The 16,400-nt window shown below is 40.8% G+C and overlaps 1 protein-coding gene across 4 annotated transcripts in view; it reads left to right on the top strand.

Annotated features, from left to right (window-relative positions):
• Positions 1-1,702, top strand: part of SLC4A10 (solute carrier family 4 member 10) — a 409,068-nt gene extending 407,366 nt beyond the window's left edge. For all 4 annotated transcript variants that reach the window (XM_082261024.1, XM_082261023.1, XM_082261026.1 and 1 more), the window contains one exon: positions 1,190-1,702. In XM_082261024.1, coding sequence (XP_082117150.1) covers positions 1,190-1,256 — 67 coding nt within the window. In that variant the 3' untranslated portion in view covers positions 1,257-1,702. The remainder of the gene's footprint in view (positions 1-1,189) is intronic.
• Positions 1,703-16,400: the final 14,698 nt, after the last annotated feature.

Here is a 16,400-nt window from a genome sequence, read left to right as displayed (position 1 = left end):
GCTCTCAATCAAACATTCAAGATGTTGAGAAGTACTAATAATTCCTTTTTCGTCTTATTTTTTTTTCCTTTATCAGATGAACTAGCTTGCATTAAACACTAGAAAAATTTTGATCTGTAAATTTAAATAGTCACATTTCCTCAGAATAAGCTCCAGATACTTCATGCAGTTTAATATTTCTAATTGTCAGCGCATGAATAACCAGTGCATTGCTTTTGCTTTGTTGGGTATCGTGTATTAGGTGATCATCTACTAAAAATAAAAATGTTTCTTAGCTCTCTATTACATCTAACCAACTAGAGTATTAAATCTAACCAATTACCTAATAAACCAAACCAATTTAAACATCTCCTAGCACTGTTTAAAGCATATGTAAACCCAAGAACAAAAATATAATATATTGCAGTTTACCAGTCCTAAGGTGTGGTGGCTGCATTTGTTTTTGTTAAGTCATTGCAATGTAGCTAAAGAGGAGCAGCATTGTCACCGCTGGACTACAGAACATCCCCCTCCCCTTATAAATAAAGGAGTAGGTGTTTTTTAGTCCACAGACATAGCTGTGTCAACTGGTAAGAGTGCAGCAAAGTATACTAAATTTTTCACAAGATAATTGGGTATGTTGTTTATGTACTTATCCAACAGATATAACAAAACACTTTCAATGGTATACTTAGCAGACCAAAAGGGAGCAAATAAGGGAAACGCATTGTTAGGGTTTACATACACTTTAATTCCTCCAACTAGAATATTGCTGTATGTTAGTCTGTGATAATTCAGTGTGGAAGAATATACAGATTATATCCAGCTTGTTTCTTGAATATGCAATTTAACATATTTGTGTGCATGCATGCTTGCTAAAGCTGTCTTAAAGAGATTTCTTTTTTGAATATGCTTACAATTCTTCCCTTCCAGCATCGGTTTTGATTGTTTGCAAATTGTGTTGCATCGCATGGCATATATATTTCTGTAGTCTTGCAATAATGTCTGTGTCAGTCAAACCTGTAAGGTGGGAACCAATCACTTATAGGCACCATTGGTGGCCATTTTTTAAGGAGAATAAAACCATAAAGGGAATCAACTATATTTGTCTCTCCTTACAAAAATGGCTACCTTTTGTATCTGTAGGTGATGGGTCACCTTCTATCGAACATGTTCAGCTAATGTCTTCTGTTTGTTGTTTTTTTTGCAGCTCTGAAAGCAAGATGGAGAATAAAGCTGCCTCAGGGAAAGGTATCGACAGGGAGACATGTCTCTGAAGCTCTTTCTCAGTTTATTTTTACAAGGAGATGAGAAGAATATATACTTATGACACATTTGGGTTTCCAATACTGCAAAATCATCACATCCGCTAGCAGTGCAATACATAGCAGTGCAATATTTTTTGGCTTGCTCACTGTCAGAGGACTTGCCATGAAAAAGCCTTCCTGGCAGAGGAGAATTTAATTATTGTAATTTTATTTTATGAGACATAGCTACTAATTTGCACAGTTCCTTGTTTTGTTCATATATTGTACATTGTCCTTACAGTCCATATCAAAACCATTGCTGTATTCAAAGTGTGGCTCCCATCCTTGACAACAGTGAGTTGCTGTCCCCATCTTGAGAGTAAACCCTACCCACCACCAAATAGTGAGCCTGGCCTTTAACAATTCCTGTGTACTTGGCAGCAGAAAGCAACAGAGGCCTACCTTCCAACATTTTTTTCTTTTTACAGATTTTTCAAAAACGTTTTAGGTCCTGCAAAGGACAAGGCTTGGCAAATCTGAGAATGGTTTGATTATATATATATATATATATATATATATATATAGTGATCCTTGGGTGGAATTTGGGCAGATTCATGTTTTAAAAGATTGGGAGGGAAAGCTGTGGGACAATGAGGCAAGGTAAGAACCTCAAGGAGAGCCATCTTGTGTCATGCTTACTGCATATTGTTTTTACCTAAAAAAATGATTGACTGCACTGTAGATAATAACAAAATGGAGCGCTTAATGTTAACTTGTGTGCTTTGCCGTTGCCGGGCCCCATACCAACTTATACTTTCTCTTTGCTCTCCTTTGCTTGGTGAACCCAGGAAAGTGACATACCCAGTACTTTAAGTTATGGAGAGCTTGTGGCTTACTCCACTTCCTCTATTGTAACAGCTGTGGAAGGTGGTCAACTTAGGAACCCAGGGCTGTCACTTTGTTGTGGAGAGTAAGCCCCTGGCTCTGTGTTAGCTCTATGTCATGATTTTGAGCTTTCTAAGGGATTCTCCTGCCACTCGGTTCTCCCACAGAAGCAAAGAGAAGGCAAGCACACTATTTTGCAAAACGTATGTGCACATCCCTGAAAATCATTGAGCTCTGGTGTTTCCAGTTAAGGGTATCTTTAATGCTACAGCAGTACTGTACAAAGCTATTTTAGACAATTCTGTGCTTCCAAAATTGACCTTTTCTATTCCAGCATAACTATTTTCCTCTACACAAAGTGAAGTCCATAAAGACATGGTCTGATGAGTTTGGTGTAGAGGAACTTGAGCGGCTTGCACAGAGCCTTGACCTTGACCCTACTGAACACCTTTTGGGTGAATAGGTATGCCGATTGTGAGTCAGATTTCACCCAGAATTAGTACCCAGCCTCACAAATGCTGTCAAAATAGGCACACATTCCCAAAGGCACACTCCAAAATCTTGTGGAACGTCCTAGTAAAGTGAAGGCTGCTATAGCTGCAAAGTGTGTCCAACTCTATATTAATGGCTAGGTTTTGTTATGAGAGTCAGGTGTCAACAGATTTTTTATTTTTTTTTTTGCTATAATTTGTATAAACAGCTGTCTGTTGGCCCGTATGGGCAAATCCGCTAGCAGTGCAATACATAGCAGTGCAATATTTTTTGGCTTGCTCACTGTCAGAGGACTTGCCATGAAAAAGCCTTCCTGGCAGAGGAGAATTTAATTATTGTAATTTTATTTTATGAGACATAGCTACTAATTTGCACAGTTCCTTGTTTTGTTCATATATTGTACATTGTCCTTACATTCCATATCAAAACCATTGCTGTATTCAAAGTGTGGCTCCCATCCTTGACAACAGCGAGTTGCTGTCCCCATCTTGAGAGTAAACCCTACCCACCACCAAATAGTGAGCCTGGCCTTTAACAATTCCTGTGTACTTGGCAGCAGAAAGCAATAGAGGCCTACCTTCCAGCAGTCTTTTTTTTACAGATTTTTCAAAAATGTTTTAGGTCCTGCAAAGGACAAGGCTTGGCAAATCTGAGAATGGTTTGATTATATATATATATATATATATATATATATATATATATATATATAGTGATCCTTGGGTGGAATTTGGGCAGATTCATGTTTTAAAAGATTGGGAGGGAAAGCTGTGGGACAATGAGGCAAGGTAAGAACCTCAAGGAGAGCCATCTTGTGTCATGCTTACTGCATATTGGTTTTACCTAAAAAAATGATTGACTGCACTGTAGATAATAACAAAATGGAGCGCTTAATGTTAACTTGTGTGCTTTGCCGTTGCTGGGCCCCATACCAACTTATACTTTCTCTTTGCTCTCCTTTGCTTGGTGAACCCAGGAAAGTGACATACCCAGTACTTTAAGTTATGGAGAGCTTGTGGCTTACTCCACTTCCTCTATTGTAACAGCTGTGGAAGGTGGTCAACTTAGGAACCCAGGGCTGTCACTTTGTTGTGGAGAGTAAGCCCCTGGCTCTGTGTTAGCTCTATGTCATGATTTTGAGCTTTCTAAGGGATTCTCCTGCCACTCGGTTCTCCCACAGAAGCAAAGAGAAGGCAAGCACACTATTTTGCAAAACGTATGTGCACATCCCTGAAAATCATTGAGCTCTGGTGTTTCCAGTTAAGGGTATCTTTAATGCTACAGCAGTACTGTACAAAGCTATTTTAGACAATTCTGTGCTTCCAAAATTGACCTTTTCTATTCCAGCATAACTATTTTCCTCTACACAAAGTGAAGTCCATAAAGACATGGTCTGATGAGTTTGGTGTAGAGGAACTTGAGCGGCTTGCACAGAGCCTTGACCTTGACCCTACTGAACACCTTTTGGGTGAATAGGTATGCCGATTGTGAGTCAGATTTCACCCAGAATTAGTACCCAGCCTCACAAATGCTGTCAAAATAGGCACACATTCCCAAAGGCACACTCCAAAATCTTGTGGAACGTCCTAGTAAAGTGAAGGCTGATATAGCTGCAAAGTGTGTCCAACTCTATATTAATGGCTAGGTTTTGTTATGAGAGTCAGGTGTCAACAGATTTTTTATTTTTTTTTTTGCTATAATTTGTATAAACAGCTGTCTGTTGGCCCGTATGGGCAAATCACTTGTTTTCTTCAAAGGGTCACATTATTCTGATCAATTTCTTATTGCAAAATGACCATGAAACTATCATCTAGACCTAACAAGTAGTTACCTGACTTTCTCTTGCACCTGTACAGAATTTGAAAGAATTCACTGTTTCTGGGGAGAACTGTTACATTTTGTTTGTTGCCAGGTAGAACTTGCTAACTCTATGCAGATAGTGTCCTGGTTGGTATTCAAACTGCAGACTCTAGTGCTGCAAGGCAAGGATTATCTAGTGAAAAAACAGCAGTGGCAGTGAGAGTTTGTGATTTTATGACAGCAAAGAAGGCACTATTATGCTAAATTCCTGGTGGGTTCCCTGATGTAAGCACTGAGTTCTTGTCAGTCAACAAGGATGGGGAATAGCAGACTGGAAAAGCAAAAAGGAAAAGTAAAGGCATAATGCCTAATTTTCAGCTGTTGGTCAAATTACTACCAACCACATTGTTTTAAGTAGTTTGGCAATGAATTGTCTTGAAAAATATTTTTAAAAAAAGTATTACATCATATAGCTGTTTAAAGCTGAACCCCCTGGAAAATAAACAAGACATAAGTGTATTTTTAAATGAACATACCCAAATTTGACTTGAATATATTGCAGAAGTAACACAGGGAGACAATCTGTTGTTCTGCAGTGCAAGAGACATACTGAAGCTGCTTCTACTTTCACTGTACAGTCACAGGGTGGGGGTGGAAAAGGTACCTATATGTAAAAGTGAAACTGCAGCAGAGAAAAATCAGGCCTCCCTGCCCTGCTAGATTGGGTTGTGCTGTAGGGCAGAACTTTTGTAAATAGCATATTATAAAAAAGTTATAAATTCTTTAGCAGGTAAAATAGCTAATATATATGCATTTCATTTGTGTATTTGGTCCACTTTAAACATTTTCAATTTTCATTTTCCAATTGTTACATTTAAATGATCATTCTTTCCATTTTTGAGTTCCTTGATGTGTTTAGATGTGCATACAAGTGTGATTTTATTTTAAATCCAAACAAAAGAATCCAAAGTGACTCACGGGTACAAATAGTTATAATTTCATGGCTGAATACTTTTTTTTTGCGTAAGGAAATGTTTTTATACCATCAGGCTTGCTCACAACTTGATTGAATAAGTGGTCCAATTTGGCCAGCTAGCCTGCCAAACCACTCATCTCTGTAGAAGGACTCTCTGTAAATTGTATCACCAAATGTATTTATTAAAGGGGAACTATTTCAATGTAATTGTTATATTAGTTATGTAAAGAAAATATATTAAGCTTTGCAACCTATTTATTTAGAAAATAATGTATAGTTTTGAATACAGTTAATGTTTTGTTGTCGTTGAGTATTTCTTGAAATAAACTTTATGCTGTGACAGATCAGAAGAACTTGTTCAGTAGGAGCATCTGACAAAGACTAGGGCTAAATGAGTGATTTTAGTTTATTGATACTGAGAAATGTAACTACTTGACAATCATCTTTGTAGCTGCACATTAATTACTTGTCAACAAGAGGTTAAAGCTCTCAGTAGCAAGAGATTGCAGCTACTTATGTAGCCCTAAAATACAACTAACCTTACAGTTAACCACTTGCTGACCCAGCCTTTGTCTGACATTTGTTGCTTACAAGTTAAAATCAGTATTTTTTACTAGAAAATGAGTTAGAACACCCAAACATTATTTATTTTTTTACCGGAGACCCTAGAAAATAAAATGGCGGTTGTTGCAATATTTTATGTCACACTGTATTTGCACAGTGGTCTTTCAAACGCAATTTTTTGGGAAAAATACACCACTTTAATTATTAAAAAAATAAAAAATTTAACACGTTCGTGAAATGGCGGCAGACGATGGTAATCTCCATAGGCAATGCTTCAAACATTTTTACAGGTTACCTGTTTAGAGTTACAGAGGAGGTCTTGTGCTAGAATTATTGATCTCACTCTAATGATACCCCACATGTGTGGTTTGAACACCATTTACATATGTGGGCATGACTTACGGCTTCTGCACGCAGGCACGGAGGGATGGGTGCTTTCAATTTTCTTTTCTTATTTATTTTATTTTTTATTTTTACACTGTCCCTTTATTTATATTTTGATCACTTTTATTCCTATTTACAAGGAATGTAAACATTCCTTGTAATAGAAATAAGAATGCCAGGTCCTCTTTTTTGAGAGATTTGGTGTCAAAAAGACCCCAGATCTCTCATTTACCTTTAAAAGCAAAAGAAAAAAAAATATTTTTGACTTTAAGAAAAAAAAATGTCCTTGTTTATGCCAGAGAACTGGACATGACGTTAGAGGTCACTCCAGTCCTCCAAGGGCATAGAGACGGGTGCGGGCCATCTTGCCCTAACTTGGCTTCCTGCCCTGCAAACGGCCGCATCGGATCGTTTTCAGGCTTAACAGATGGCTCCACGAAAGTGGTGGGAAGGGGGGGGGGCATCTCTCCTGCTGCCTATAAAAATGATCTTGCGGTGAATCCACCACTGGTATTACTTTTATCAGAAACCGACAGCCGAAGGGAAAAAAACTATACCAGGGTTAAAGCCTCTAGCTGCAGCTATAACCCCGGTATTTAACATCACAATCATGATGTACATTCCCAGTTAGGCGGACGTCAAACAACTATGTAATATTTTAAATGCTACCTAATTTACTTCTAAGTAGTGAGATCAAACACGTGGAAATGTTGTAGCAGACTGTAATCTGATCTTCTTTGGCTTCTAAGCAGAACTCAGAGTCTGTAATACAGTATGTGCTCACACACAGGGCAGACAAGACCATGTGCTTACTGAGGCACAGGTAAGACACAGGATCAGCCACACTGAATCCCAGCAAGAAGAATCAACTGATTCCTGATGTTCTTATAGCAGCCGTGCCTGTTTGCAGAGCTAGCAATTCCCGCAATAAATTGCTGGCTGTGTGAACAGGTATGAATAACTGAAGCTGCTGACAGCCTGTCATTGCAGTGCATGGGCTTGGCGGCTGCTGCTATCCGCTCATCAATGTCATTTTCAGCAGCCGGAATCAGTAGATTCTTGCCACTGAGATTCTCAGTGTGGCAAAACGCCTGTGTGAATAGAACCTAAAATTCCATAACAGATACCGTAGAGCAGACGGTGTAGAAAGCTTTAGAAATCTGTCTCTTACTGTTCTGTTTCTAATACTGCTTTATGCATTGACATAACTCCTCAGACCCAGGTTGTCTGGACACTATGGTCACCTGCTGACTTGGCACCATCCACAGGCAGCTTGAAGTGTTACTAAACCCAGGAGCCTGCATTCACTATATCTGGTCTCCCACAGTACACAGAACGCGGAAATGCAATTATTTAGTAACTATAAACTGCTAAATACATTTTCTCATCAGCAGTATATAGCAGTCTTTTGATTTCTGTGAGTGTCTGGTTAAATCTTGTAGGAGGAGTTTTCATTCTACTCTGAGTGCCCTATGAGGCTGCAGGACTCCTGAACCTCTGTCTGGACAGTGCTGATTGGCCATGTGATGATCACATGGACCATCCCCCAAAAATAAAACAAACTATCTAGCAATACACACCAAACTGAGCATGTACAAAGTGCCCCCAAGGCCCTGTACTGTCAGGAGATGGGTTGGGGAGGATCAGAGAAGACAGGATCAAACATCCTTTTTAGACAATGCGCAGGATTAACTCCTTAGATTCCACAGTGAGTATAACAATCATGTTCTACTGCATATACAGACAGATTTTACTGTTGTGGGTTTAGCAAAAACTCCTTAATAAGACACATAAGTGGAATCCAACACAATTTTACTTCAGCTAATAGCAGTACAGAGTGTTTTTCCAGTCATTTGAAGTGTAACAAGACAATGACTTCCCTATGTCTTGTCTCTGCAAAGCACTAACGCTGACCGAGGGAACATGTAAGAAATGGGGAGGGTCTAGCTAGGACTAAACTAACTAGTACTAAACAGCAGGGGAAGAAAGAGGGAGAAACAAAATCACATAGTAAACAAGTTGTAGCAGCACAAACCGCCACTAAATGTCAGCATACTACTGAATATTAACAACCTAATATAGTTGAAGACACCACAAAAAAAAAAAAAACATGAAAGTGGGATAGTTAGATATACTGTAGACTGAATAAACTGGTAATGTAGTCCCCACATTACATAGCTTTGTTTAATCTTGGGGTTCATTCACAGTGTGACACAGTATGCTACAATGCTCACATTTTCATGTTTCGAGGCATGTTGTGGGCAGTCTGTTCAAAATTGCACCTCAACTCCTGAAAAATAGATCCTGCTCCATTCTTTTAAGTTAATTTCAATGTCAGATACATCTGAGCATTGAGCTGTGCTTTAATGTAGGTGCATTGCAGTGCACTGAAGATGTGCATTGAGATGCAGCTGACGATGTGTTGTGGTAACATGCGCTCTAGTAGTGAACAAGCACTTTGGCAGATTGTACAGAGACTGCACATCCAGACTGCATCATGTATGGCCAGTTTAGGAGTTAATTCTCCCAAGCTTATGACATTGACCCTACATGCCATACATTTTTTAATAACAAGGCAACAACTGCTATGATTTGAAAACAAAGTGCAAATACACCTCTACACCTTCGCACAGGATTACCCAATAACAAAAAGTGTATAACAAAAAATGTAAAGAATGCAGTAAAAAATACCGTATTTTTTGCTCCATAAGATGCACCCCCCCCCCAAATGGTGGAAAAGTCTGTGCGTCTTATGGAGTGAATACTGACTAAATGTCTACATGTTGGGTACGGGGCGGTCCGCGCACATTGATAACGAGTCTCCCAGCGATGTCCCCGAGTCTCCCTGTGGTGTTCCCGAGTCTCCACGCGGTGTCCTGACTCCCGGCTCAACTCTCAGTTTCTAGAACAGAGCCGCTACTTCCTGTATAGGTCCAGTTCACAGGCGGAGGGATATCAGATGCACTCTGCCTGTGACAGGAGGAGCTATACACAGGCAAGCAAATCTCTGCAAGAACCCACTATTACCGTATACTGTGTGTAAATATATTTTATATTTATACATTATATATACATTATATATATTTATATATATTTGGTTCAGAATCATTTTTTTCTTGTTTTCCTCCTCTAAAACCTAGGTGGTCAGTTGGTGGTCACTTATGGTCAGGTGCATCTTATGGAGCGAAAAATACGGTAATAAGTGGTTTAGAGCGTCCTATCTAAAAGCAAAAAATATTCCCTAAAGATTAATAAGAAACAAATAGACCATGCTCATAAACAATACATGAATATTAAAAAATATACAATGTGAAGAAAAAAGTGCTCATAAAGTCCCATATATTACACTGTCTTCTTTAAAAATAAATTACTCAAAGAAAAACACCTGTGACTTGTGAAATATTCCATTCTTCCACCAGCATCTGCATGCACAGTCCACTCACCAGATGAAAATGACCCCCACTACACCAGCTTTAGGCCAACACTCGGAGCCATCAAATGATGTAATATTCCGTATGTCCCCAATACATAGGTAGTCAACAACAGCTTTGGAGACCAGTTGGCAACTAAGTTTCTAACCAAGTTTTACTGTAAGAGCCGGTTCACACTACTCTGACTTGGGACACGACTTGTGTGCCCTCAAGTCGCTCCAAGTCTCTTTTCATCACAAATTCAATGTAAATGAATGAGAGCCGTCTTAATATGCACTACTGAAGTCTCTCTGACTTCAGAAAAGGGTCCTGTACTACTTCAAGGCGACCTCTATCCGACTTGTGCACATAGACTTCAATGGGAGTCACCTCTAAGTCGGATCCTTATCTATTTTCAAGCGACTTGTTATCAGACTTTCCAGGAAGAAGAAAAAGATTAGCCAGGCATTCCCCACAGACAAAGTCTTATATCATTTAAGTCTCTTCAAAGTAGTGCACAAGTCTCTTACAAGTCTCTAAACAAGTCTCTTCAAAGTCACGCTAAAAAGTCGCTCCTTCATGGGGCGACTTTCTGGTCGTGGTAGTGTGAACCTGCTCTAAGTGATCTTTATTTTTAATAAATATGTATATGAATACTGCACTATGAGAGGTTCTTATCTCTTACATACATCCTCATCCTGATATCTACATACTACACCTGATGGCTCCGATTTGTGGTCTCCAAAGCTTTTGTTGACTACCTATGTATGGGGGACATACATACTTGAATATTACATCATTTGACGGCTCCGAGTGTTGGCCTAAAGCTGGTTTTGACTACCTGTAGTGGGGGTCATTTTCATCTAGTGAGTGGACTGTGCATGCGGATGCTGGTGGAAGAGTGGAATATTTCACAAGTCACGGGTGTTTTTCTTCGAGTGATTTATTTTTAAAGAAGTGTATTATATGTGACTTTATGAGCACTTTTTTCTTCACATTGTATATTTTTTAATATTCATGTATTGTTTATGAGCGCGGTCTACTTGTTTCTCATTCAGCAACTGCTATGAGCGAGCAAACAAAGGGAGCCCACTGTTGACTATGGATCTTGTTTAATAATATTGATAATATTCTGAAGCCGGTCATATCTAAGTCTTGGATAATTTAGAAAGACAAGTAATATTGTGTTGTAATGAAGACAATATTATTTGGATCATTTTATTCATAAAGTGCCAACTTCTTATGTAGCACTGTACTTCAATTAATAAAAAAGTACAAAGTACACATGTTTAGACAAAAACAACTGCAACATCGTGACAGAGAAGAAGATATTAATTATACAAAATATGTTATGAGCCCTGAATTAATTATAATCTTATTTCCCCAAAGTCTTAAATCTAGGAGAAAACCTCTGTAATATGTACAACTTTAAAATATGTTGTTGTGCTACTCTCTCAAGAGATTTCATATACTTCTTCTTCCTGCAAACTAAAATGTTCTTTTGGTTTCTAAAATTGGAATAAATAATTTAACATTCTGCAAGACTTAAAGTAGCCCTGCTGCCTGGGTCAGTTTTCTAAGTTAAGAACTTTTGCTAACATTATGTACTTTTAGTCAACATAGAGATATTTTTTTAGTGTTGTGAAAGCAGGTTCTTGTACAGAAAGAAACTCCGCTAAATGCTAAATTCACCAAAAATTGAGCATGCAGAATCTGATGAGTATGCTGTTTGATGTAGAACATCGATGAGTAGGGCAGGACTGGATGGGGGGACAGGGCAGCATTTTCCCAGTGCCAGTAGCAAAAGATATGCCGGGCTGGTGGCCCTGAGAGGAGGTAATTATCCATTTATTTATTGATCACAGCAGAACCCACAGTCACTGACAACTGCTCTCCATTATACAGTCACCTGCTCTCCTATTAGACCTGCAATTACATCATTTGGCAAAGCAAAGTCTTCAGACACCAACCCCTTTGTGGCTCTTAGATGTCTTGTGGCTGAATGCCAAGAATCTGATGCTGAAAGATTGAAGAGGAGTGTTACCTTAAACCATGATACCAACCTTTGAGTATGCCCACCACACCAATTATAGCAGCATGTAGAATTCTCTACCAAGACCTGGATAGTTAGTTTCATCTCCCGATCATGGATTCCCTGTTTTCCCTTGGCCCTTGAAACGCATCTTCTATAAAAAGTAATTCTCTCAATAGACAGCAATAGACCTTAGCATGCATATCTGTTGATTTTCAAAGGGTGGCTTTCAGAGACCTCTTCTACACTAGGAGTGACCAGAAGCCATCTCAAGTAAAAAAAAATCCACCTAGCACTGGAACCTCAGCAGGCCCTTCCAGACTCTTGATCTTTTGGGCTAGGTTCAAACTGGCATTAAAAGCAGGCCTTTGAGAGGCGTTAAAAACACCCCGCAAATGTCTATGCAAATGATACAATGGACAGCTCACAGTGCTATTCACACTATCAAAACATGAAGCATTAGCGTGGTGGTGCTTCAAAATTAAAGCCTCATGTCGAGTCAGGAGGCATTTGAATCCTTTCAATGCCTCCCATTCAAGTCTATAGTAATGCTTCACAAATGCTCTGGCAGGCAGTGGTTGTGTGGTTGTGGGGCTTTAAGATTAGTTTATTTCCTGTAATGGAATAGGCATTTGAGTAGCGGTTTTAACGCCTCTTTACCTCCTCTCCACCCCGCCACCTGTTCATATCCCCTCACTTTTTCCCTCTCAAAATTACTGCACTTATCACCTCCTACTCATTCGGAGCCCACACAATGCCACCTCTTCCACTTCACTGCAGCACCTGCCCTCATAAAAATTCCACTCCCACCTTACCGCCCTCACCCTCCCACTACCCCGAACTTCTGGGGATAGCACCCCAAACCCTGGCCCTCCCCCAGCCAATTCTTTGAATTTGCAGTCTACTGTCTCTGATAGTAGCCGTAACTCCCACTCTCTTATCTCAATTTCCTTGATTTCAAGAGTCTGCCCCTCCCCCCTTCTGTGTGCCCTCTGGAATGCCCACTCAGTCTCTAACAAACTTGCCTCTGTCAATGACCCTTTTCTCTCCAAATCTCTCAATCTACTTGCTATCACCGAAACCTGGCTCCCGGAATCCACCTCTCTAGCGGCTCTCTCCCATGGTGGCCTCCTCCGGAACTCACTCACCTAGATCCAGCGGACAAAAAGGAGGCAGAGTTGGACTTCTCCTCTCCCCACAAAGCTCCTTCCAGGTTCTTCCTACGCCTCCCACTCTTTCCCTCTGCTCTTTTGAAGTGCACTGCATTTGCCTTTTTTCTCCAGTTTGTCTGAGGATTGCAGTAAATTACCGCCCCCCTCCCCTCCCCCGGCACAGTAACATGTTTTCTCAATGACTTCTCCGCATGACTACCCTACTTTCTCTCCTCAGAAGTACCTGCCATCATTCTCGGTAACTTTAAGATTCCAATCAATGCTAAGCCACCACTCACTCCATTGGTAACGCTCTTGACCTCGTATTCTCCCACCTCTACACTCCCCTCAACCTCTCTAACACCCCTTTTCCTCTCTCTAATCACAAACTTATAAGTTTCACACTCTCCCTGTCTTCTACCTCCCATGCCACCAACCTGCAAACATTTATCAACAGGAACCTGTGCCACCTCAACCCTTCCCTTCTCCATTCTGCTACTGACTGCCTTTATGAAAACATTGCACGCTTATCCTGTCCAGACCTGGCCACTTCTGTCTACAACAACATACTCTCATCCTCCCTAGACACACTCACCCCCTTTCTACACGTAGAACCAGGCCTCGCCGGCTACAACCCTGGCAAACAGATGACACCAGAAGTCTCAAGAAACGCAGCCGTGCTCTTGAGTGAGTGTCTTGAAAAACGAAATCCCTATAAGATTTCACCCTCTACAAATCTGCCCTTCTCAAATACAACTCCTCCCTCCACTCCACTAAACAAACATACTACACCACTCTCATCAATACCCTCTCATCCAAACCTCTTCAACCGTTCTCTACCCTTAATTCCTTACTCCACCCCCCCTCTGCCTCCACCCACCAACTTGCTTACTGCCCAGGAGATTGACAATCACTTCCAAAACAAGATCAACACAATTTGTGGTAAAATAACCAGCGTCCATCTTACTCCACCAACCAACACCTCATGTCCAACTCCAAACTCAACACTTTCCTTCTTCAACCCTGCTAACACTGATGAAGTTGCCAAACTCTTTTCAACAGCCCACGTTACTACCTGTTCCCTTGCAACTACTGCGAACACCCTCCTGCTCTATACTAAACTCTCTAACCCACATCTTCAACCTCTCCCTCTCTTCCGGCAACTTGCCGCTCAAACATGCACTGGTTACCCCCATACTTCAAAAACCCTCACCCATCTAGAAAACTTAAGACCAGTTTCCCTGCTCCCATTTGCCTCCAAGCTTCTTGAACACCTTGTCCACAACCGTATGAGTTGCTACCTCACTGACAACAACCTTCTCGATCCCCTACAGTCCTTCTTCCGTCCACAACATTAGACAGAAACTGCACTACTAAAACTCAGCAACGACCTACTAACTGATAAAACCAATGGCCAGTACTCCATACTCATACTCTTAGAACTTTCTGCGGCCTTCAACACAGCTGACTTCCCACTCCTCCTCAATAAAATCCACTCCCTTGGCCTCCGTGACTCTGCTCTTTCTTGGTTCTACTCCTACCTATCTCAGTGCACTTTCAGCGTCACATACAACAACATCTCCTCCGCTCCTCTTCTCTTTCTATTGGGGTACCCCAAGGCTCTTTCCTAGGGCCCCTCCTATTCTCTCTCTATTTCTCTTCCCTGGTCCAGTTGATAACCTCCCATGGCTTCCGTTACCACCTTTATGCTGACGACACCCAGATCTATCTTTCAACTCCTCAACTCACCTCCTCAATCTCCTCACGCATCACAAACTTACTGAGTGACATATCAGTATGGATGTCACACCACTTCCTCAAACTCAACCTTTTTAAGACCTTGTAATATTTCCTCCTCCCCGATTCCCTCCACACGACTTTACCATTGAGATCAATGGCTCAACCATTGGTCCTTCCACACATGCCAGGGTGCCAGGGTGCTGGGTGTAATCCTAGACTCTGACTTCTCCTTCAGCCCCCACATCCAATCACAGGCTAAATCTTGCCGCCTTAACCTCCGTAACATCTCCAGAATTTGCCCCTTTCTAACTAACTACACCACAAAACAACTTATTTACTCCTTGGTTATTTTCCGCCTTGACTACTGCAACTCCCTCCTCACTGGCCTACCTTTACACAGGCTATCCCCCTTTAGTCTATCATGAATGTTGCTGCCAGATTATTACACCTTACTAACTGAACCGTGACTGCTTCCCCTCTCTGCCAATCTCCTCACTGGCTTACCCTACTCCATTGTATAAAATTCAAAATACTAACCACAACATACAAGGCCATACACAGCATCCGCCCAGCTACATCACCAACCTAATCTGCAGATATCGCCAAAATCATCCTCTCTGTTCCTCCCAGGACCTCCTGCTCTCTAGCTCCCTTGTTACCTCCTCCCACGCTTGCCTCTAGGACTTCTCCAGAGCCACTCCCATTCCCTGGAACTCCCCGCACCAGTATGCCCGGTCAGCTCCTACCCTGTCCGCCTTTAGGCGATCCTTGAAAACACACATTTTCAGGGAAGCCTACCCAACCTCCACCTAAGATCTGTACTTAAGTCCCCTCCATCAGATCATCCCCCGCAGCCACTACCTTTTGTACCATCTCCCCCTCCCTTTAGATTGTAAGCTCCATGATCAGGGCCCTCCTATTCCTTTTGTATTGAACTGTATTGTAAATTGTGCTGTCCCCCTTTTTATTGTAAAACACTGCGTAAACTGTTGGCGCTATATAAATCCTGTATAATAATAATATTTGGGACAGAAGCTTGGTCAAAAAGCATCATAGCCAATTGAAATTAGATACCTACAGTGGTATGCAAGGAAGAACACCAAACAAATTCAGGATGTAGCGACATAGGCTTATGAACATCTCCAAATCTTTCTCCCATTCTCACCCGCAGTAGGAGTGTTTTGTGTCACACAAGGACCATCAATGCATTCTAGTTTGTCTTCTGTATAAATATACAGTAAAGACAGAAAGGTTATCTTGACAACTATTCTACTGAAATATCTGCAAAAGTTTAATATGTTGAATACAAGTTCTTCGGTACATTGACACCTGTTTTTAAAATATATTTTAAAAAATAATAATGTCAACAACTAGCATTTCTAAACGCATGTGCCCACCCTCCTCATCATTATAATGATCTGTTACCTTCTGAGCATTGAAGTGCGATATGACATGTCTGTTCTTTTCCTGCATTTTAGTGCATTGGGAGGCCCATGGATGTCATCGGCAGCACATCAAAGTACATCAAACATTCATTTTTATGTGTTGGCATAATGTTGGCATTATGTGTTGGCCTTTGTCAATGGCTGTTAACTCTTTCCACTCCAAATTTGAAATCCAAAAACACATTAAAAACGTGTCACTATGCATCGAAATGCAAGTCAGTGCACAATGGAAATGTACATTGACACATGCCAATGCAGCTGACTAACGTGGCAAAACAATGCACCTCTATGCTCATGC

This window comes from Pelophylax lessonae (assembly GCF_965119305.1).
Source record: "Pelophylax lessonae genome assembly, chromosome: 6".
Lineage (NCBI taxonomy): Eukaryota > Metazoa > Chordata > Amphibia > Anura > Ranidae > Pelophylax > Pelophylax lessonae.
Note: the sequence above shows the minus strand (reverse complement) of the source record. Positions and strands in the feature narration are given on the sequence as shown.